The sequence below is a fragment of the Hyperolius riggenbachi genome, chromosome 6 (genome assembly GCF_040937935.1).
Source record: "Hyperolius riggenbachi isolate aHypRig1 chromosome 6, aHypRig1.pri, whole genome shotgun sequence".
Classification (NCBI taxonomy): Eukaryota; Metazoa; Chordata; class Amphibia; order Anura; family Hyperoliidae; genus Hyperolius; species Hyperolius riggenbachi.
In genome coordinates, this window is record NC_090651.1 from 35,233,540 (window position 1) to 35,255,750 (window position 22,211).

The 22,211-nt window shown below is 46.3% G+C and overlaps 1 protein-coding gene across 5 annotated transcripts in view; it reads left to right on the top strand.

Annotated features, from left to right (window-relative positions):
- Positions 1-22,211, top strand: part of SSX2IP (SSX family member 2 interacting protein) — a 57,528-nt gene that overhangs the window by 16,774 nt on the left and 18,543 nt on the right. For 3 of the 5 annotated variants that reach the window (XM_068239127.1, XM_068239130.1, XM_068239129.1), the window contains exons 2-11: positions 1,710-1,819; positions 2,610-2,732; positions 7,059-7,207; positions 8,735-8,944; positions 13,339-13,449; positions 16,042-16,177; positions 16,260-16,335; positions 17,040-17,217; positions 21,704-21,851; positions 21,931-22,067. In XM_068239127.1, coding sequence (XP_068095228.1) covers positions 1,783-1,819; positions 2,610-2,732; positions 7,059-7,207; positions 8,735-8,944; positions 13,339-13,449; positions 16,042-16,177; positions 16,260-16,335; positions 17,040-17,217; positions 21,704-21,851; positions 21,931-22,067 — 1,305 coding nt within the window. In that variant the 5' untranslated portion in view covers positions 1,710-1,782. The remainder of the gene's footprint in view (positions 1-1,709; positions 1,820-2,609; positions 2,733-7,058; positions 7,208-8,734; positions 8,945-13,338; positions 13,450-16,041; positions 16,178-16,259; positions 16,336-17,039; positions 17,218-21,703; positions 21,852-21,930; positions 22,068-22,211) is intronic. The other 2 variants (XM_068239131.1, XM_068239132.1) reach the window with 1 other exon arrangement.

The following is a 22,211-nucleotide window of genomic DNA, read 5'->3' on the forward strand; positions in this document are numbered from 1 at the left end:
GTTGCTCATCACTGATTCTGAGTTACTGTGTTCTTGTTTTTGTGTCTTATCTGGGAATGCTTTTCTGTCAGAATCTGAATAAAATGAACACCTGGACTCCAGTCAGACAGTCTCCTCTGATTAAATAAAGTGCCTAAAAATGGCTTTCTATAGTCATGCTTCAGAATCGGCTCTCGAGTACTCCCAAACTGTTTAATTTCGGCTGAGCCATATGGAGGGATTAGTGGGAAAAAGGAGCGGATTTAAGTAGATTGGAGGGCTGCTATTTGTGGAGTGATTGGTCCGGCATCCTCAGATTTTCTCATTAGGATAAAGGGATGAGAAGTCTTGGAGATGACCCATATTAGACAGGATTGGAAAGAGGCGATGCTGGGAGTGTGCTGGTCAGATCTCCGCTAGCTGTCAGCTACAGTGTGTGTCTGGCTGCCGGTGTGGTGGTGTTTCTGGCTTGTGGTGTGTTTATTATCCAGACTGTAGATCTCGGTCAGCTGCAGTGTGCGTCTTGCCGCCAGCAGGGCCGGTTCTAGACTTTGTGCTGCCTGAGGCAAACTTGTGAGGAAGCCCCCCACCCCCTGATTTGGAATGGTCGCACAGCACCTGAAGAATTACTCTGCTTCATTTAATGTTCTCACATGACATGCTGCAGCTCAACACAATAGCACACTGACTGGCTGTGAGTCTGTGACAAACTGCTCAGCCACTCCATTCCTCCTCAGGAAGCTACACGCAGTACAAAAATACTGCCCCTGAAATCTCTGTACCTGATGCAAATGTCACCTTGCTTCATGAGAGAACCAGCCCTGGCTGCCAGTGTTGTGTGGTGTGTTCATTAATCACTGATGGTAATAATGTGACGCTGCCGCTCAGGAACATGCATGTCACATTTCAGAGACTGAGCGGATTGGTTAAGGAAAGAGGAACCTGAGCTTCTGTTGTTGGTATGACAACAGAATACGTTGAGGATGCTCAAAAATGGCGATCAGCAATAGATCTGACAGGTTTTGGACTAGTCCATCTCCTCATGGGGTATTCTTAGTATTGCCTTTTTATTCCTTACAAAACCACTCCCTGGAAAGGATCTGGGCCAGCCTGCCTACTCATTTGCACACTATTTTGGCAGTTGGACTAAGCAACTGCCACTCAGTGAGTGCTTTTGTAAATATAGGAAACCCTGAGGATTCCTCATAAGGATATGGAATAGTCCAAAACATGTCAGATGTAGAAGACTTTTACTGCTTACTGTAAGGGACAGGGACATAAGAGAAAATAATTTATTGTGCATTTTAATCTGGGAGAAATGGCCCTTTTTAAAAAGACAACTGAAGTGAGAGGTTAATGGAAGCTGCTATATTTTTTTCCTTTTACATAATACCAGGTGCCTGGCAGCCCTGCAAGTCTATTTGGCTGCAGTACTGTCTGAATCACACCATAAACAAGCCTGCAGCTAATCTTGTCAGATCTGACAATGTCTGAAACGCCTGATCTGCTGCATGCTTGTTCAGGGGCTATGGCTAATAGTATTAGAGGCAGAGGATCAGCAGGGCTGCCAGGCAACTGGTATTAAAAGGAAATAAATATGGCAGCCTCCATATCCCTCTAACTTTAGGTTCTGTTTAAAGTGAACAATTGTGGTTTCCCATGATGCATCACTCTTTAATATTTATGTCCTACTTGCCCCAAATATGATTTCCATTGTGTTTGCTTTGCAGGAAATGTCAGCCTAGATGACCGGTCTCTGCACTGCACACAACAGATTTATTGACCACGTATTGTATTCTGGCTATGGGCGATTGGAGGACGAGCAACATGCCAGAGTCAGGTAACTCTATTTTCTGTGTGGCCTCATATAGCTGCTGAGGTTAAGCCTCTGTCTCCCATCAAAGGTTATGCACTTCCCATAAGGTAAACATGTCAAACTCCGGCCCGTGAGCCAAATCTGGCCCACAGAGCCATTCAATTTGGCCCTCAAGTGGTTTCCCCACCTTGCATTGTTTGGCCCACTCTAGACCACTAGGGAAGCTATATTGAAGGTGAAGTCCTAGAACACCAGGGAAACCATATGGGGAGGGAGGGGGAAAGCACTTAACACTAGGGAACTGGATAGGGGAGGGTGGAGGCCTCTAGACACCAGGGAACTGTATAGGAGTTGGCTAGGGACCATTAGACACCTGGGAACTTTATTAGGGAGGAAGGTGGCCTGTAGACATTGAGGTTGGCCTGCGACTAGGTCCCATTGTACAGTTTCGGCCTTTCCACCATCAGGCGCCTGTAGGCACATGCCTACAATGCCTTATGGTAAATCCGGCCCTGCTTTTTTTTTTTTTTTCCTTTCTCATTTTGCAATTTATTAATATTCATTTTCCCCCGTTGTTGCTAAAGTTCCTCTTTAATGCAGATTGTAAAACACTTAGTTGATGTGTGCCCTGGTCACTTTTGGGATAAGTAGGGCTTGCTGCTAGTAAAAGCCACATATTTATTTTTATTTTTATTTTTATTTTTATTTTTTTTCACAGAAGCTAATGTAATTGAAAACTGCTGTCAGTTTGTCTGCATGTGAAAATATTCATTCAAGTGTAAAATCGGGCCCATTGTCTAACATTGGCTATCAGTTTTTCCATGCAGGAAACGCACCCAGAAACATGCGTGTGCTTTGTGGCTTGGAGTATTCCCCGTTCCAAGCACTGAATTAGGTAGTGCGCGGAAGGCGACAGGGAAAATACACTGCAATGCAGGTAGTGGAAGTATCAAACATTCCTTTCTATGCGACATTTGATGTGGATTTTTAAAATGCATGCAGCGCAGAAATGGTATTGCGCCAGGGGAGCGCACCGGCATACATGGAAAAAGGGTGCTGGTATATTTGGGCACCGGGTGAAGCCAAAAATGGCTGCCCCTGCTGTGGCAAATATCCCGGCAGCTTTAATTAATTTTCCCCCTCCAAGGCACCATACAGTGGGGGTAAGATGCCATTTCACTTCCAGCTATTGCTGGCGGTTGACTTGTGTTGTTTTTATCGTAATTTGGGCTCGTTTGCAGGCGCTCAAATTACTCACTGAGCGCTGTATAGCCATAATTCACATTACACCCTAGGGTGGCACTCGCATGTGCTGGGCAATGCACTTTTTACCGGTCTCGAGTGCATCCAGCCAATCAACCTTGCGGTTTCAGTTCCATGTGACCAGAACGGAAGCCGCATGGTGATTGGCTGGCTGCATGGCGCTTGTAAACTGAAGAGGACCTGTGTCCCGCCGGTAGCACCCCTGCATCGCACTGTCTAGTGGGAGCAGTCTCTTTTCAAGACAAGACTGTCAGCTTGTGTTTACCCGACTCTAAAATATCCATCTGTTGCATTCCAGAATCACGTTCTGTTTTGTTCTCAGCAGATGAAATGTTTCAATTTGTACTTGTCTCTTGTATAAGAAAAACAATATGAAAATATTTTCTGATATGATTCAGTAGTAATTGTAACCATTCATGGCATGCAAGATAATAATTCCAATGTGGACAACCAGGGCTGGGCGTACATAAACCTCCTATATTAATAGAGAGACTGGAGAGCAATTATTGGGGGCTGGGAACAGGCTAGTGGCCGGGTACCAGACTGATTCCTGCAATCTTGTTTGGGAAGCTTCTGCTTCTGTGGTAGACACAGGAGTAAAGGTAGCCATACACTGGTCGATGTGCCATTAGATCGACCAGCTGACAGATCCCTATCTGATCGAATCTGATCAGAGAGGGATCGTATGGCTGCCTTTACTGCAAACAGATTGTGAATCGATTTCAGCCTGAAACCGATTCACCATCTGCTGAGCTGCTCCTGCCGCCTGTCCCCCTCCCCCCCCCCCCCCCGTATACATTAGCTGATGCTGGCTCCCGGGCATCTTCTCCGCATTGCACGGCTCTGTTCCGGCTCCATCCCGGCGCTTCCTGTGTTACTCCGTGACCAGGAAGTTCAAATAGAGCGCCCTCTATTTGAACTTCCTGGTCACTGCAGTGACACAGGAAGCGCCGGGATGGATGAAGCCGGAACAGAGCCGTGCAGCGCGGAGAAGACGCCCGGGAGCCAGCCTCAGGTAATGTATACTTAAACGGATCGGCCGCCGCTAGCGACGCGCACTTTACCCGCGGGCGATCGAGGGTAATTTTCCGCACGGCGCGATCGACGGACCGATCCGATTTCGGGAGGAAATCGGATCGGCGGCTGCGTTTACCGCGAACGATTCGCAGCAGATTCGATCCCAGGATCGAATCTGCTGTCGAAACGGCCGCGAATCAAGCCAGTGTATGGCCTGCTTAAGGCTGCATGTTGCGTATGCTTGCCCGAAGCTGCTGTGATGCAAATATCTCACATTAGGTACCCCATATCGCTGCAGGTAAGCCCACTTTTTAACATGCAATTTTGGGCTAAAAGTGGTGAGGTTGGTTTATCCACAGTTGCTATACACTCACTTAAAGGATTATTAGGAACACCTGTTCAATTCCTCATTAATGCAGTCATCTAATCAACCAATCACATGGCAGTTGCTTCAATGCCTTTAGGGGTGTGGTCCTGGTCAAGACAATCTCCTGAACTCCAAACTGAATATCAGAATGGGAAAGAAAAGTGATTTAAAGTGGACCCAAATTAAAAATACAAGATTTCAGAAATAAAATCTATTTTCTAAATTATAATAGCAGCCTTTTTTCAGCTGCATGATGACAAATATAAAATATTTTACATTTATTGGAGGAACCCCTCCCTTCCTTTCATATTGCCGGGACAGAATCTGGCAAACTGGTGGAGTAGGTGGTGTCCGGCAATGGAGGAATTGCTAATGGCTGACACCTGTATAACCCTAGTTATCAAAAGAGGAGGGTGAAAAGCATGCACTGAAATGCTCATAGGCTTGAAGGAGTGTTGCAACTAAATATTTTGAATAAAAAAAAAAAAAATTGTTTAGTTCGGGTCTGCGTTAAGCAATTTTGAGCGTGGCATGGTTGTTGGTGCCGGAGGGCCAGTTTGAGTATTTCACAATCTGCTCAGTTCCTGGGATTTTCACGCACAACCATTTCTAGGGTTTACAAAGAATGGTGTAAAAAGGGAAAAACCTCCAGTATGCGGCAGTCCTGTGGGCGAAATGCCTTGTTGATGCTAGAGGTCAGAGGAGAATGGGCCGACTGATTCAAGCTGATAGAAGAGCAACGTTGACTGAAATAACCACTCGTTACAACTGAGGTATGCAGCAAAGCATTTAAGTCACAACATGCACAGCCTTGAGGCGGTGTATGTGGGTGATGCTTCACTGGGCCCTCCTATGTAGAGCACGGAGAGGGCCAGAAAGCATAAGCTACCCTCCTTGCTCCAGCTTGCATCCTTGCGTCTCCCCAGCAGCTTCTTAAAGGAAACCTCAGGCCATTTAATAATAATAATAATAATAATAATAATAATAATAATAATAATAATAATAATAATAATAGATACTTACCAAAGGAGGGAAGAGGCTCTGGTCCTATTGAACCTTCCTGTTCCTCTCCTGGTCCCCTCATTCCAGCGCCATTCAAATCTCCCGCCCCAGCAGACTTCAGAAATCTTTGGGAATGCGCTTGCGTAAGTACGGAGCTGCCTGTCTTTGGGAGCCCTCCAGCTCCCGAAGACATTCAAAGCCCCCGATGCGGAAGAGGGCAATGTTTGACCCATTGCTCAAGACTATGAACGGGGGGTTACAGCGCTGGAACGAGGGGACCAGGAGAGGAACGGGAAAGGCTCTGTAGGACCCAGCGCCTTCCCTCTCTTTAGTTTAGAGGACACCAGAGGCGAAAATAAACAAACTAATGAAATGAGCAATTGTGTGTGTGTGTGTGTGTATATATCTTCCTTCTCCTAAAAATGACTTTAAGATATTCCACAGTTATATTTTATTCTTAAATCTACTTTTTAAGTTTTAACCGTTTCATTGTTTTTGCTAAATGACACATTCATCGAAGTATGCCAGAGCTAAAATCTATGAACCATTGATCCTTTTTATCTCTTTCCTGCTCTCAGAAGCCATTTTCTGCTAGGAAAGGGTTTTATAGTTGGAATTTCTTATCAGTGAGGGTCACACTGTAGTCACTTCCTGTCTGAGTCAGGACTGAGTCAGCCACTTACATATCTGATATTTAACTTTTTCAGGCAGAGAAAGAAAAAAAGGAACACAGCATAGTTATTTGTGTGCCAGGCACTGTACATACACACGTCTATCTCATCATGTCTCATGTCACCTCGGGTATCCTTTAAATCACTTCAACTTGCTGGAGCTCCAAGCTCACTGTGGAGACACAACTGTGAGCCTGGAGCTCTAGTGAGCAGTGAAGAAGCTGGCGGGGAGACCTGAGGATACAAATAGGAGCAAGGAGAAGTAGCTCTGCGTCCACCTACCGGCTCCAACCCGACATGTGCACTGCGTCCACCGTCACATTCCAACTCAACGTGTGTTTTACACGGGGGCCTAGGGCGGGACATTGACTGGAAAACACCACGACCCCCCCCCCCAAACTGGGCCTAATGTTAGTTTACTGTATCTAGCCAGGTGCAAGGAACTTTGGCACAGATTTCAGCATCAGAAACCCTTCCTGTATTTATGTAGCCCTGCCCTCCCAATGATGCTTAACCTAGGCTGTTTAGCTTTTGCGGAAGGAATTCTCCCAGAGCATTCTGGGAAACGGGTATGATTTTTCACTGCCATTAGAACTCTGTCAACGAACATTCCGCAGAGATCACCTGCCAGTTCTAAAGATGTTGCTGCCTGTGAGATTTCAGAATGTAAATCAGGGAGAGGAAACCTTTTTACAATGGGCACTAACTTGTATCATATATAAATGATAGTTGTAAAAAATAAGCAATCTTATTCATTCCGTTTATTTATTTTCAGTACAGTTCTTTAGGGGTGGCTAATAATCTACCAATTCCGAGTTGATGCAATTTTTATGCAAATTTGGAAATGGACCAATCAAATGCAGCACCAAAACCTTAGTTAGTAGGTACAATACAGCAGGGTTTTTTTCTTTAGGTTTTAACATTGGCTTTCTCTTTTCCCAAGAAACCAGATTGATTTCCCGGTATAACTCTGAGCCCAGGATACCGTCCCTGAACATCTTCCAGTCTTCCCTCACCACTGGCAAGACTTCCCAAGAGAGCATCTTCTGCAGTGAGGACAACATAGAGCAATGCATAGACTACCTGGAGCAGGTGAGCTGTGAGCTCTGATGCTCTATTTAGTTTGATGCCCTAGGCACGTCAGACCTATGATGCCCCACCTACAAAGGAAATTGGTGGGCGTGGCCACAAGAGATGGGCATGGCCACAAATGGTAGTAGGCGTGACTAATGAAAATGTCCTAATCAATGGGCCCGTGTTTCCTCCCCAAATAGATTTTAGAAAATTGCAGTGACTGCAGCGCGTTTTGAGCACTGCGTTTCAAAAATTGCATACAAAATGCAATGGACTTGCATTGCGGTTTTTTTGAGGTCGAATCCCAGGAGACCTTGTGACATCCTGTTGAAGGACTTTAGGCCAATCGCAAGAAAAACGCACTGAAAAGCGCAGACGCCGCCTGCTGGCATTATAGTACGTCACACGTGCCCCATGTGCTGTATGCCAGTAGTTACGTGGAACCCCGAATGCGGAAGCACGAGGACGGCGGCAGGTAAAGCATAACTGCACGGGGGACCTAAAACATTTGGGGGGACTCGGCTGGGGGTTTCTGTGGCATTCGTTGTTCACGATTATCGTACGCCGCTACTGCAGAGCACTCGATCGAGCGTGTCAGCCTGAGATCTTCTAGGATGACCAATCGCTACATGCGACCAATTTCAGCCTGGTACATGGCTTTGTGGCACCGACTTTCATCCCATTTGACTATAATTAACGAATCAGATGGTCGATGGCCACCAAGTCGAGTAAATTATGGGTGCCTATAGAGAAGTGAATTTTTTTTCCAGCAATTTTATGTGGAATAAGGACTAGATAAGAAGAGCAAGAAGAAGGCACGAAGGACATTGTGGATGTTTATAGGAAGTACACCCCATAAGTATCCCTGTCTTATTGGAACATGTTAATACCGTCAGTCCTATTTGTTAATACTAATACTTGATGCAATCCCCATAAAGTGATGCTAACGGAAGTTTTCACCAACTCAAACATCCCTCCATCCTCTCCTAATCCAGCATCTAATTGATGAGCTCTAGATATGACCTCAGAGGGGGTTGTAGTCAAAACCCAGCCCTGTCTGGTGCATGAGGGACCTTTAGTTGATTTCCTAACTTGCATATTATTATTTATTGAATTTATAAAGTGCCAGCATATTACGCAGCGCTGGACATTAGTTTAGGTTACAGACAATATTTAGGGGTGACATACAGCAATATGACAATACAGGAATACAAGAAAACCAGATCACACAGCACAATATGAGTACCAGGTAATGCTTAGTCAGTCACTGGATGGAGCATGGAGATTAGGCAAGTTAGGTTCACTCAGATGCATAGCATGGGTTCACAGTAATAGAGGTGCATGATCAGGTAGGACACAAAAGGAGGAGGACTCTGCCCAAGGGCTTACAATCTAGAGGGAGAGGTAAGGACACGAAAGGTAGGGGACCAGAGTTCAGCTGTAGGTTTAGAGCACTTGTGAGGGATAGTAGGCCAGAGTGAAAAGGTGACAGGTCTTCAGTAAGCCCCTCCAGGTTGTCATTTCCTGTGTTTTGTCTCTGAGCAGGAGCTGAAGACTCTGGGATTCCCCTCATTGCAGACCACCTCAAAGAATGGGAGCGGGAGGCGATTACACGTAGTGTCTATACTGAACTGTATCTATGAGCTGCTGCAGCGGCACGGCCGGGACCTGCGGAGGAGGGAAGAGGTGGAAATGCAGCTTCTGAAGATAAACAGCGACTTTGAATATTTGCAGAACGCTCACAGTAGACTGAAGGTGAGGGCAAAACCAAATCTGCAGTGATTTGTAGAGAACTGTCGCATTTGCTGGTCATGTTATATTGGTTACTGGAAGCATCAGTCCTTAATTGGCCTAGAACAGCATTTCTTGTGAGCAGAGCTGCTTTCCAGGACCTTTTTATGTGGGAGGCATCTGGTCTTGTTGCAAATCCAACTTGTAAAATCAGTGGGAAGCAGGACAAACAGTTCAGGGGAAGTGGCAGAAATTCTAGTGTATCTTGTGGAAGGCGTATGTAGGCCATATGGGGGGGGGGGGGGGGGCGGCACTCCTTGCTCAAACTCCTGATTTGAAGACACTGTTTAATTTGCTCCGAGGAAGTGTATTGTGTTCCACGGAACGCGTTCTTTCAGGAGTCTGGTATTCAATAAAATAAATATTAACCACTTTGAATCCCTTGCTACGCTTCTCTACTCCCCACAAAACTTCATCTGAAGCTCAGGGGAGTAGATAGGCGTACTTGTGGTAAACAGTGTGCTGTATGCCCAATAAGCTATCTGATTATGTATATAGGGTATCATTTTAACCGTGACAAGTGAGAGAATAGATTTTGTGGTGTTTGACAACTGAGGGATAAGTCATGTGATTTTTTTTTTTTTTTTTTTTTTTTTTTTTTTTTACCGGAAAACTGAATGAAAAGCAATAACTGTTATTTTTATGTACTCTATACCCCCAAATAAATACTTGTAAAAACAACAAAAGTGACAGCATTGAAAAGAGAATACATAGTTACCCTAGGGACTTAGCTTTTAAAATATGTATGCCATGAGAGTGTATTACTGTTAATCATGAAGATAAGGGCTTTTAATTACTGATAGAGTACAATGAGAAATCAAAAAACACAAACCAGAAACTAATATATTATCGCCATACATTGTACTAGGAACATTATTTAAATGTTGAGATAACCAGGACAAATTAGCAAATACAATGTGTGTGTTTTACCTATGGTAACATTGTTTATTTGAAAACTATAGTGGATGGAAATGGAGAAAGTGTATTTTTACTTTTTTTTTCTCATTTTTCCCTTTAAAATGCACAGATAATAACATAATTACTAAAAGCAAATATCACCCTCACAAAGCATAATTTGTGGCAAAAAAAACAAGATATAGATCATTTACATCTGATGAGTAGCAATAAAGTTATTGGTGAATGAATGGGAGGAGCGCTGAAATGTGAAAATTGCTCTGGTTTTTAAGCAAAAAACCCTGTGGTGCTGAAGTGGTTTTAAAGGACCACTATTGTGAAAATCATAAAATTTTTAAATACATGTAAACCAATATTAATTTGTATGTTTCTTCCAGAGTAAAATGAGCCATAAATTACTTTTCCTATGTTGCTGTCACAGTAGGTAGTAGAAATCTGACAGAGCCAACAGGTTTTGGGTTAGCCCATCTCGTCATGGGGGATTCTCAGGGTTTTGTTTGTTTTAAAAAGCACTTAGTGAATGGCAGTTGCTCTGTCCAGCTGTCAAAAAAGTGTGCAGCAATCGGTCTGGCCAGCATAATTGTATAAATACTTTTCAAGGTGTGTCTTTATAAAAAATAAAGGCCATGCTGAGAATCCCCCATGAAGAGATGACTAGTCCAAAATCTGTTAGTTCTGTCAGATTTCTTAGGTGACAGCAACATAGGAGAAAAGTAATTTATGGCTCATGCTTCTCTGAAAGAAACATACATCTTATTTGTATGTGTTTACATGATTTTACAATTTTTCACCATAGTGGTCCTTTGATAATTGAATTGGGCTTGCCCCTTCTGGGAGGTAAGCCTCTTTAAATAGATATTCATGTACAGTTCCTGATCTCACCATGTACTTAGTGCGTCTCCTCCCTTCCTGGTATACTTTAAACCAGCCCCTAAAACTATTAGGTGGCTGGTAGTGTCTGTGGGTTCTCAAACCCACACTTTTTTTTTTTTTTTTTTTTCTTTTCTTGGTTTTGTTGGAAAGTGACCCACTCGGTTGAAGAATAAAGGACCTGTGTGAGGACGGGCTTCTTTCCTCACAGGTTGTTAATTTGGTTGCTAGTCTTGCTGCCCAATTTTGTGCGTACCCTGCAATGACCTGCGCCTAGTCGCACCACGCATAACTCGGTCACACGCACGATTGCAGGAATTCACCAGGGCTGCCCCTACTCTCTGGAACTCTCTCCCACCAGCCGTCAGACTCGCCCCCACCTTTAATACCTTCAAACAAGCTCTCAAGACTCACCTCTTCACGCTCGCATACCCCCCTACACCAGCACCATAATATGTTCTGATAGGGTGCGTTTCCACTAGTGCGGTGGGAAATTGCGGCGGATTCTCCGCGGACGAATTTGCATGCAAGAGCAAAATCGCATGCGGTTGTATGCAAATTTTACCGCGAATTCGCATACGATTTCGCATGGATGACACTGTGTGCGAATTTAACCATGTCAGTGCCTATGTGCTTTTTCATTGATTCCATGCGAAATCGTATGCGAATTTGCATGAAAATTCGCATGAAAAAACACCATGCGAATTCCCTATTAAATACATTGTATGCGAATCGCATGCGTGTGTGCGGTGTCCGAATTCGGATGGCTCTGCTGAGCAGATTTTTTTCTGCACAAGAAAACGCTCCGTTTTCCTGACAAGTGGACACAGGCTCATTCACTTTTATTGGTTATGCGAATTTGCATGCGGGGAACGCATGCGAATTCGCGTTAGTGGAAACGCACCCTTAGACCCCCTCTCAAAAGACGCACCTATTGTCTCCACCCCACCCTTTAGATTGTAAGCCTCTGGCAGGGCCCTCCTCCCTAATGTATCCAGCTTGATTATGCAATCTTACTCACAGCCACCCCCTCTTGCAGACTCAAACAGTCTCTATTTTGACCTATGACACTGTATTGTTATCAAATCATTTGCATGATCTTGTTTTGTTGTGAGTTTCCGTATGTTCTACCTGTATGTTAACCCATTTATCTATTGTGCAGCGCTGCGTAATATGTTGGCGCTTTATAAATACAATAAATAATAATAATAATACTTTATTATTTGTCCATTTGACCCTTTTTCCACGATATATTGTACTAGCAAGTGCTCCTGGTGTCCCTGTCTTCATTGGTCACCACACTCCCAACAACATCCAGCATGTCTGACCCACTAAGTTATTGTCAGGCCTCGAATGAACATGGTGGGCCACTGGGTTGCAATTGTGAAAAGGCTCTCATCCAGGAGATATATCCGCACACTACGTTGATTTGATTAATTCCCAGGATTGGGGGGAGGGGGTATCAACATTTAAGGATATAGTAACCCGGTTATATTGAATTCTATGACTAGGTACACATGGTTAAGGTGATTAATTCCATGTTTATTATTAACAAAAGTTTAATCGCATTGTATAGATCATCCAAACAAAATGAGGTTGCTTCAGATGACTAACTATATGGAAGGCCCTTTCCTTGTTTATGAATGGATGGTTGGTTGTTTGGCACAGGTGGTCTTTTTCACCCTCTTGCTAAAACTTAAAGTGAACCTCCAGACTAAAAATCTACTCAGCAGCAGTGAAAAGGCGTGGCGTTAAACAGTTTCACAGCATCAGAACTTTGTTTTTCTTACATAAGCCTTATTTTAGCTGCACAAAAGCTAAGCTCGGCCCCGTCAAAGAAAACTACCCGGGCATTTTTCCCCTGATGCTGTGCAAAATATGATGGGATTTACTATGTTGTTCATGTTGCCTAGCAACTGGGAGGGGTGATCAGGACACAGGACAGTTGGAACTGTCTCATGCTCCCGGTCGCCTCCTTTCAACCAAAAAAGATGGCTACCCCCATGAAATCAAACACTTGCCTGTTCTTTTAAAACAGGGTGGGTAAGAGATTATATTACCTATCTGTTTTAATTAACATAACTAATGCAACTTAATGACAGTATGTTTGTTTAGGCTGGAGTTCATCTTTAAAGAGTCATTCCTGCTTAGAGGCAGGTAGACTGCAGAGTGCCCCTCTTATATTGGGCCATGCACTTGATCCAGGGGTTACTTGGTCTCCCCACTTTGCAAATCTTCACACTCGCCAGTATACTGAACTACATCCACCAAGATCAGTGCTGCTGCTGATTCGTACATGGAGGAAACGGGCCCTAAAAGCGTGAGTGTCCAGCTGTCACAATACACTTGATCTTATTATTGCTTGACAAAACTACACCAGATCAGGCTCCTGGTGTCCCCGGTTTCTCTCCTCCCTTACTAAACGGTAGGGGGGCCTTCAACACCATTTATCCATTACATGTGTGTCCAGTTGAATCTGCCTTATTTTACTCTGGATAGGCCATGATTTTGAATAAATGAGACTTTTGCAGACATAAATAGACTCCAGTTCATAAGTGTTGTAACTGTTTTAGGATCAGCAGGAAGTAACCAAACGAGAGAACGCTGCCCTGCTGGAGAAGGAGAGACAGCAGCAATGTAAGAACCACAGCCTGCTGCAGCTGCTGAAGAACGAGAAGGAGGAGGTAAGTGACCTCTCGTGCCTTGCTCAGTGGGCGGGTGTCTGCATCTGAGCCAATCGGAGCCCTCCACATCACGTTTATAGAGGGGCTGGGTTATAGAGATATGAGAACAGCAGTGCATTCCGCGATATCCCTCTGGTTCTCAGTGCATGTATTGTGGTATTGATGGTTCAATAAAAGTTCTGCAAAGAATTGCATTGATAAGGGAAGCCATTCTGTTCCCTTGAATGACTTCTTGCGGTGGGAAAGTGGAGATCATGATGGGTAACCTCTATGATCTACATCTGATTGGTGTACCTGAGGTTTGCACTATTGGCTCCTGGTTGTTTATCTTCATATTTGCTCAGTCCCTGGATCTCCTGGTACTCTTCTCTCTCAAGCTGTACTTGCTTCTGAGTCTCAAACAGGAAGTACCTGGTGGACCAACCTCCCCCTGGTGTACTATTCTATATAGCACAGGTGTCAAACTCAAGGCCCGCGGGCCGAATGCAGCCCTCCTTGCCATTTTATGTGGCCCTCGACCACTTTAAACATGCATCATTGTAAAGAAAGCCTATACTGAAAAATTTCCCCCTGGGGGGTACTCACCTCAGTAGGGGGAAGCCTCTGGACCCTATCGAGGCTTCCCCCGCCCTCCTGTGTCCCACGGCAGTCTCGCTGCAGCCCACGGAACGCACAGTTGACAAGTGTCAGGCTGTGCAATATTTACCTTTCCAGGCTCCAGCGGGGGCGCTGTTGCGGCTCTTCTGACGGAGATAGGCGAAAATAGCCGATCTCCGTCAGCTCCGATCTACTGCACAGGCGCAGGAGGCAGGTGCAGGAGACTTGCGCCTGCGCAGTGGAGTGGCCCGACAGAGATCGGCTATTTTCGCCCATCTCCGTGGGAAGAGCGGATACTGCGCCTGCGCTGGAGCCAAAAGGTAAATATTTACATCGCCGCTGCTCCGGGAGGATTTTCGCCGTTGTGGGACCGAGGAGGACGGGGGAAGCCTCAATAGGATCCAGAGGCTTCCCTCCCCACCCAAGGTGAGTACCCCCTAGGGGGGGTTTATTCATTACAGATTTTCTTTAAGCCGTAAAGGAATGACAGACAGATCTCCAAACCAGAGGAGCACACCAGTGACTGTGCTTCTGAACAAAACATTGTCAGCTTGACTTGGGGAGCAGCAAAAACCCAGAGGCCCTTTCCTGGGATCCAAACCCTGTGTAATATGTATCTGCTCCATTGATGCATCGGGCCTCTTCTGTTCTTCCCAGCAGCAATACACTCTGTACTTCCTCACCTCCAGATTCTGATCACGTGACTTGCATTCTGAGCCAGACGTATGCAGCATAGAGCGTGTGGCTGTCAGAGGAGACCTGAAGCAGTGCTGGAGCAGGTAAATATTAAACTGCTCCACTGCGCTACTCTGCAGAAGGGGGAGGAGCAGACCCCCCCACATTGTCACTATCATTACGCTACTTAGTCCGAGGCAATAAATGTTAAATTTTTACCCTTTTGGGTACTGACGTAGTTTGAATCTACGTCCAGCAGGTGGTGCTGCTGCTCTGCTGGACGTAGATTCAACTTCCTACAAAACTAAGCGTCCTGCGCACCCGAGAGGGGAGATTAAACTGTTATATGACAGCTGACATCTCCCCTCAGAGATCAGAAGCAATCGCGTATGGCTTCTGATTACATGATCACTATGATCGCCGGCGGATCATAGTGATCACCATTAGAGCTGCGGCGGTGGGGGAAAGAGGATCCACTCGCCTTCCTCCTGGTACCACGACGATCGTCGCTCCCCTCCCCTCTGGCCCACATCCCCGCTTGCTCTGCCGTAAGTTGCGGATCCCAGCTTGATGTCATCAAGCCGCGGCCCGGAACTTGGTGTCAGTACGAGCGGGGATGTCGGCCAGAGGGGAGGGGTCCACGGCGGCTCATCGCTGGAGCCTGGGAGGTGAGTAAACGCTGCAGGCTACAGGACACACACAGCCCAGCAGGGATCCGGCTGTCTGACCCCTTATGATGTTTGACACCCCTGCTTATAGAGCCTGTGTTAGGTCCAGGATGTTTTTCACATTCTTGATAAATCTCTGCACTGCCTGTCCTCCTCCTGTCTGTCAGAGCAGCAACTATACAAACTGCTGGCCCTTCCTATACATATCTACAATAAGAGACCCGTTTCAGCTGCTGTGGATGTTAGGGTCCAAGTTTTTTCTCTTAACCCATTAGCAGTTTAATATTAGAACTTATTGTGCTATAAATTCTTGGAATGCTTTGATGTCTCTCTATCAGAGGATATAGGGACTGAAAGAAATCCTGTTTTTGTCTCCAACTGCCCCTTGGTGACAAATGGCCATAAATACACATTACAGCAGTAGTAATTAGTAGCAAGGCAATATAAGAAATAAAAAAAAATGTGCTAAAATTGGCCTGGAGCACTTGCAAGTCTCTAACTCAATTGGCTGCTAAATGGTCAATGCAAAATTGTTTTATTTTCCACAATCTGCACTTCTAAAGGATTGGCTCTGTGCAAAATACTTTTTGTGAAACCTTAGTTTAGTTTTTTAGTTTTTATATTCTCGAGTAAATGATGCTTTTCTTTGTAGGCTCAGAAATTGCAGAACATCATTACCAGCCGCTCCACTCAGCATAACCACAACATGAAGAGGAAGGAGAGGGAATACAATAAACTGAAGGAGAGATTGTATCAGTTAGTCATGGACAAGAAAGACAAGAAGATCTGTGAGTGTCATGTTGACGCCTCAATCTAATGAACGTGTTGCTGCCAGACATTGTGTATTTACTTCTTCTCTTCTTACTACAGCAATCGATGTGTTAAATTACGTAGGCCGAGCGGATGGTAAACGGATGGCTTGGAGGACAAGTAAAACAGATGCCAAGTAAGTGAAAACCCATATAAATGATGGAAGAAAAATGTGACAATCAGGACTGGTGCCGACCAGTACAGCAATGCTCTGCAGGGCTTAATGGCCACACCTACAGGGGCCCAGTATTAAATCGGAGTGGTTATCTGCTTTTAGCCTCACAGCTTCCACCCAGTAATTCTAGTCATCATTTGCACTTGTGCACCACCTAGTGTAAATGGGAGGAACTGCAGTGATGTGGTCGCACGAAGCCGAGAAGAGGCCACAATCTCTGCCCATGGAAAAATTAGCAGCTCAGGCTCTGCCTCCATTCTTGGCTGAAAGTGGGTGTGGTGCTCAGGCCACTTGTCACTGATTGTAGGGGTGGTATTGTTGTTACAGCCATGGACCTTTTACTAGTATGTTGAGCAGTGTTATGGGGTAGGGAGAAGGCATCGATGGGAGGGGGGGGGGGGTGTTAATGTACAGTGGGTTATAGGGGGTGGGGTTACAAAACAAGGTCAGCTATGGGTAGAGGGATGAGGTGATACCTGGACATAAGCTTTGAAACCATTCTGATCATAGCTGTGACTGTATTGCACATAGAAATACAATTCCAGGTGTCTTCATTGGCTTTGGAACACACTTTCTTCCCCATTGACTTTATACTCTAGTCTTTGTGAAGATGAGCTATGGGCGGAGCTTGTAGAACGCTGAGGGTGACTGATCTTTTCTTTCAGAAACGAGGAGGAGATGTATAAGGTTTTGCTGAGTGACTATGAGCAGCGACAGAAGCAGCTCCTGCTGGAGAATGGCGAGCTGAAGAAAGTCCTGCAGCAGATGAAGAAAGAGATGATCTCTCTCCTCCAATCACAGAAGCCAAAAGCCAAGGACAAGATGGAGGACAGTCTGGGGCCGGTGAGCGTTACATGTTGTCATCACTGCACATGTAGAGCGCCTTGATGCGGAGGACCCCATTCACTAGGCTGCTGATAATCTGTAATTAACATCTCTCCAGGAAACCTGCTGTTAGATGACAAGTGCTTTGCAACCTCACCTGTGTTACGTTGTCCTATAGCGAGAGTTGTGAATTGGTTGACTCTGGGATTTAATTCCTTACAGAGCTCAAATATTTGAACTATTGACTTTTTTTTTCCTCAATCCCCTGCTCTTGGAAGTTCTCTGCGGGAAAATGTTTTACGGCTGTAATTCCCTATCCGAGTGGAGAACGCTTTTAATAAGGGTCTGGCAAGAGAAGCTGTCACTTGCATGCCTGCAGATTAACTCTTTCAGGCAGAAAAAGAAGAAACACAGCCTAGTTATTAATACTTGGCACTGTACATTTACGTTTCTCTCATGTCATATGGGGCACACTTAAAACAGACACTTAAAGATAACCTAAAGTCAAAAAAAAAGATGAACTCACCTGGGGCTTCCCTCAGCCCCTTGCAGACGATCGGTGCCCTCGCAGCTCCGCTCTGATGCCTCTGCACCTGCCGGCGAACACTTCCGGTTTCGCCGTCACCGGCCGACAGGCATGGGAACGCGAGTGATTGTTCGCGTTCCCAGCCTGTATATTGCCCCCTATGCTGCTATTGCGGCCAGGAGTTTGCAATAGCAGCATAGGGGGCGTTATACAGGCTGGGAACACGAACAATCACTCGCGTTCCCATGCCTGTCGGCCGGTGACGGCGAAACCGGAAGTCGTCGCCGGCAAGTCCAGAAGCATCGGAGCGGAGCTGCGAGGGCACCGATCGTCTGCAGGGGGCTGAGGGAAGCCCCAGGTGAGTTCATCTCATTTTTTTTTTTTTTTTTTGCCTTTAGGTTCACTTTAAAGAGGAACTCCAGTGAAAATATTGTAATAAAATACATAATTTTTACAATTATGTATAAATGATTTAGTCAGTGTTTGCCCATTGTAAAATCCCTCCTCTCCCAGATTTACATTCAGATATTTATCACATGGTGACATTTTTGCTGCTGGCAGATGATGTCACTGGAAGGAGATGCTGCTTGCTTTGCAGTTGTAAACAGCTGTTATTTCCCACAATGCAACAAGGCTCCCACAGTGTGATGTCAGGACCTCCGTGCTGTGAGGCGCTGATATCACACTGTGGGAGGGATTTCACCACAAAATCAGCTATTCAGAGCCCCCTTGTGATCTGTTTGAGAAAAGGCACAGATTTCTCATTGGAAAGGGGGTATCAGCTGCTGATTGGGATGAAGTTCAATTTTTGGGTACGGTTTCTCTTTCAACCAGGAATAAAAAATCAGTTTTACTTGCCTGGGGCTTCTACCAGCCCCCTGCAGCCACCCTGTGCCCTCGCAGTCACTCACGGAGCCTCCGGTCCCCCGCCGCTAGCTAGTTTAGTTTTCACCAACGGGCCCTGACAGGGAGTCAGCGGGCTTTCTGCGCCTGCGCAGGCCTGGCCACGCATATCCTTCATGTTCCCGTCCTCAATAGTGTCCTGCACAGGCGCAAAACTCTATTGAGGATGGGAACGTGAAGAAAAATACACGTGGCCAGGCCTGTCAGCGAAAATGAAACTAGCTGGCGGCGGGGGCCCGGAGGCTCCGTGAGTGACTGCGAGGGCACGGGATGGCTGCAGGGGGCTGGTAGATGCCCCCGGTGAGTAAAACCCACGCAATAAAAGACCTGCACCACCAGGCAGCGCCTGCTCAGTCAGCTGTGACCAACCCGACCAGGAAGTAAGTTTGGGGAGGTTGGTAGGAAGTACCGGAGGGGCACTGAGAACTGCATGCATGTTTAGTGGGCATGGGGAGAGCCCACTAAACATGCACGCTCCCCCTGTTTTTAATTTAATTTTGTGCTAAGGTATCCTTTTAAAGAGGAACTGTAACGACAAAACGTCCCCTGGGGGGTACTCGCCTCGGGTGGGGGAAGCCTCCGGATCCTAATGAGGCTTCCCACGCCATCCTCTGTCCCACGGGGGTCTCGCTGCAGCCCTCCGTGCAGCGGTGACGTAATATTTACCTTCCCGGCTCCTGCGCAGGCACTCTGGTGGCTGTCAGCTCCGAAGTAGGCGGAAATACCCGATCGCCGTCGGGTCTGCTCTGCTGCGCAGGCGCAAGTTTCCGGCGCCTGAGCAGTAGAGCGGACCCAACTGAGATCGGGTATTTCCGTGTAGTCCGGAGCCGAGAGCAGCCACAGCGCCCCCGCTGGAGCCAGCAAAGGTAAATATTGAAGCTACAGTCGGCTCTGTCGCCGGCTGTTCGGAGGGCTGCAGCGAGACCCCCGTGGGACAGAGGACGGCGTGGGAAGCCTCATTAGGATCCGGAGGCTTCCCCCACCCGAGGTGAGTACCCCCCAGGGGAGGTTTTTGTTGTTACAGAGTCTCTTTAAGCAATACCAGTTGCATGGCAGTCCTGCTGATCTTCTGCCTCTGATACTTTTAGCCATAGCCCCTGAACAAGCATGCAGCAGATCGGGTGTTTCTGACATACGCCCAAATGCAATTTACATTTTCACCTGAGTTTATCTCCTAGGAGATCATTTTCACGTTCTCAAAAAAATGAAAAACAAACCAAAAAAAATCAGCATTTTACAGTTTTGAAAAAGTACCCAAAAGTTGGTGAAAAAGTACCATCAAAGTTTATTTTGAGTATTTTCTTGCTTGGTGGCGGTTCAAAGGGCATTTCACAGCAAGGTGTGAAAATATCACCCAGGAGAAAACTCAGGAGAAAAGTGATTTGCATATGGGCCCAGGTGTTTCTGACATTGTCAGATCTGACTAGATTAGCTGCATGCTTGTTTCTGGTGTTACAGACACTACTGCAGCCAAATGGATCAGCAGTACAGCCCAGCAACTGGTGTTTAACCTCCTTGCCGGTCTGATTCCCCCGGCAAGGAGGCAGTGCAGAACTTTTTTTTTTTTTTTTTTTTTATCATGTAGCGAGCCCAGGGCTCACTACATGATAGCCACTGAGCAGCGGCAGCTCTGCAGCCACTCCGATCGCTTCGGGCGATCGGAGTAAGCAGGAAATCCCGTTCAGAATGGGATTTCCTGCTGGGCTTCCCCGGTCCCCATGGCGTCATAGGGAATCCCGGGCCACCCCTCAGCGCTGCCTGGCCCTGATTGGCCAGGCTGCGCAGGGGTCTGGGGGGGGGGGGGGGGGAGGCGGCACGGCGGGTAGCGGCGGCGATTGCGTACTACACACAGCAAAGTGCTAGCTGCGTGTAGGAAAAAAAAATTATGCAAATCGGCCCAGCGGGGCCTGAGAAATCCTCCTGCGCAGGTTACCCCGAGCTGAGCTCGGGATAACCAGCAAGAAGGTTAAAGGACCTGTTGGGAAAATCTTAAAATTTAAAATATATGTGAACTTATACAATTAAGTACGTTTCTTCCAGAGTAAAATGAGCCATAAATTACTTTTCTCCTATGTTGCTGTTACTTACAGTAGGTAGTAGAAATCTGACAGAACCGACAGGTTTTGGACTAAGGCCACCCCCCCTCCCCCACCCCCCGTATCTGTGCCAGCAATCAGCCTCCAGAGTAGTTGGGTAGCAATCGGGGATGCAGAGGTTACGACCACACCAGGGCCCGTGGACCAGAGGATGGTTTTGGTGATCCTTGTAGTGACCTTGTACTCCAGAATGCCTAGGTAAACCGAGACCAGGAGCCCGATGGTGTAGTATGGTTCATGAGTGGGAAGTTCTAATTATATGCAGCTAAACTCACAAGAATAGGTTGCAGAGCTCCGCTGGGTTTTCCCGCGATGGTCGCGCTTTTTGGGTTTGTAGTTTTTTGGGGACAAAACATTACCTCCAAAAGAGGTTTTATCTGGATATTTGTAAGGATGGAGGCGTCCAAGTGTAAATATTAATGGTTATAATGAAAATGAGAGGTAATCTCCGACCACTCCTGATAAGAAAAACATCAGCCCCACCTGCTCCAATCAGATTCCCCACTCTCCATAGCAACAGAATGAGTTGTTAGCCGGCAGGCTATTGACGCATCTGTACTGCCTCGGCCCCACATTGTCAATTGAATGATAGAGTCCTGATCCCTTCCAGGCGGCAGTCCTTGTATATGTGTATGATGCTTCACTCTAGACTGCTATCTCTGCCACATTTTATACTTTAATGTATTTGCAGGAGTAGTGTGGGCTGAAGGACTTTAGTTCTTGGAAGGGGATGACATTCAGGTGTACAGCAGGGATGGAAATTGAGAAGTGCCAAAATCAGACAGTGTTACGAGCGTGAAAGAGCAGAGCATTGGTAGTTGCATTTTTCCGATGCTCTGATGATCAGGTTCTCCCTCTGCATCTGGCTGTGAAATCGCACAGACCCCACCTGACCAGCATGTACTCTGCGTTTTGTTGGCCTAGAAGCGTTTATTTTACAGATGATCTCCATTTATTTACTGTATTTTTTTAATAACAGGCTCTTTCAGACGAGGACGATCCAGCAGACTCCAGCAAAGAGACCCTGTCAGAATTATCCTGCGAGGCAGTCAGGGAGCAGTTGGTGAACAGCATCCGACAGCAGTGGCGGATCCTGAAGAGCCACGTGGAGAAACTGGACAACCAAGGTGCCTCTCTGTCCGCGCTCTGCCTGTTTGTATCCTGCTCCTGTAGTTCAGCACTCACACCAGTATCCTTGTTTATCAGCTGCCCAGGTCCGCGTGGCTTCTCCAGACCGCAAGGGTTTGATTGACAGAGAGGAGTATGAGAGAAAAGTGGAGAAGATGAAAGATGAAATCCAAGAATGCAGGGAAACCATCAAGAGCCAACAGCATCTCTTACAGGTATGTCGCAGGTAACGGATTACTGCTGGAAAGCTTTTAGCGGGCAGAAGGTGCTTTGTGTGGTGCACTGCTGCCACCTGCAGGCTTAAGTATAGAAGTGCACTTATTGAAAATTTTAAATGAGGCCTCATCAGTAATGCAGTT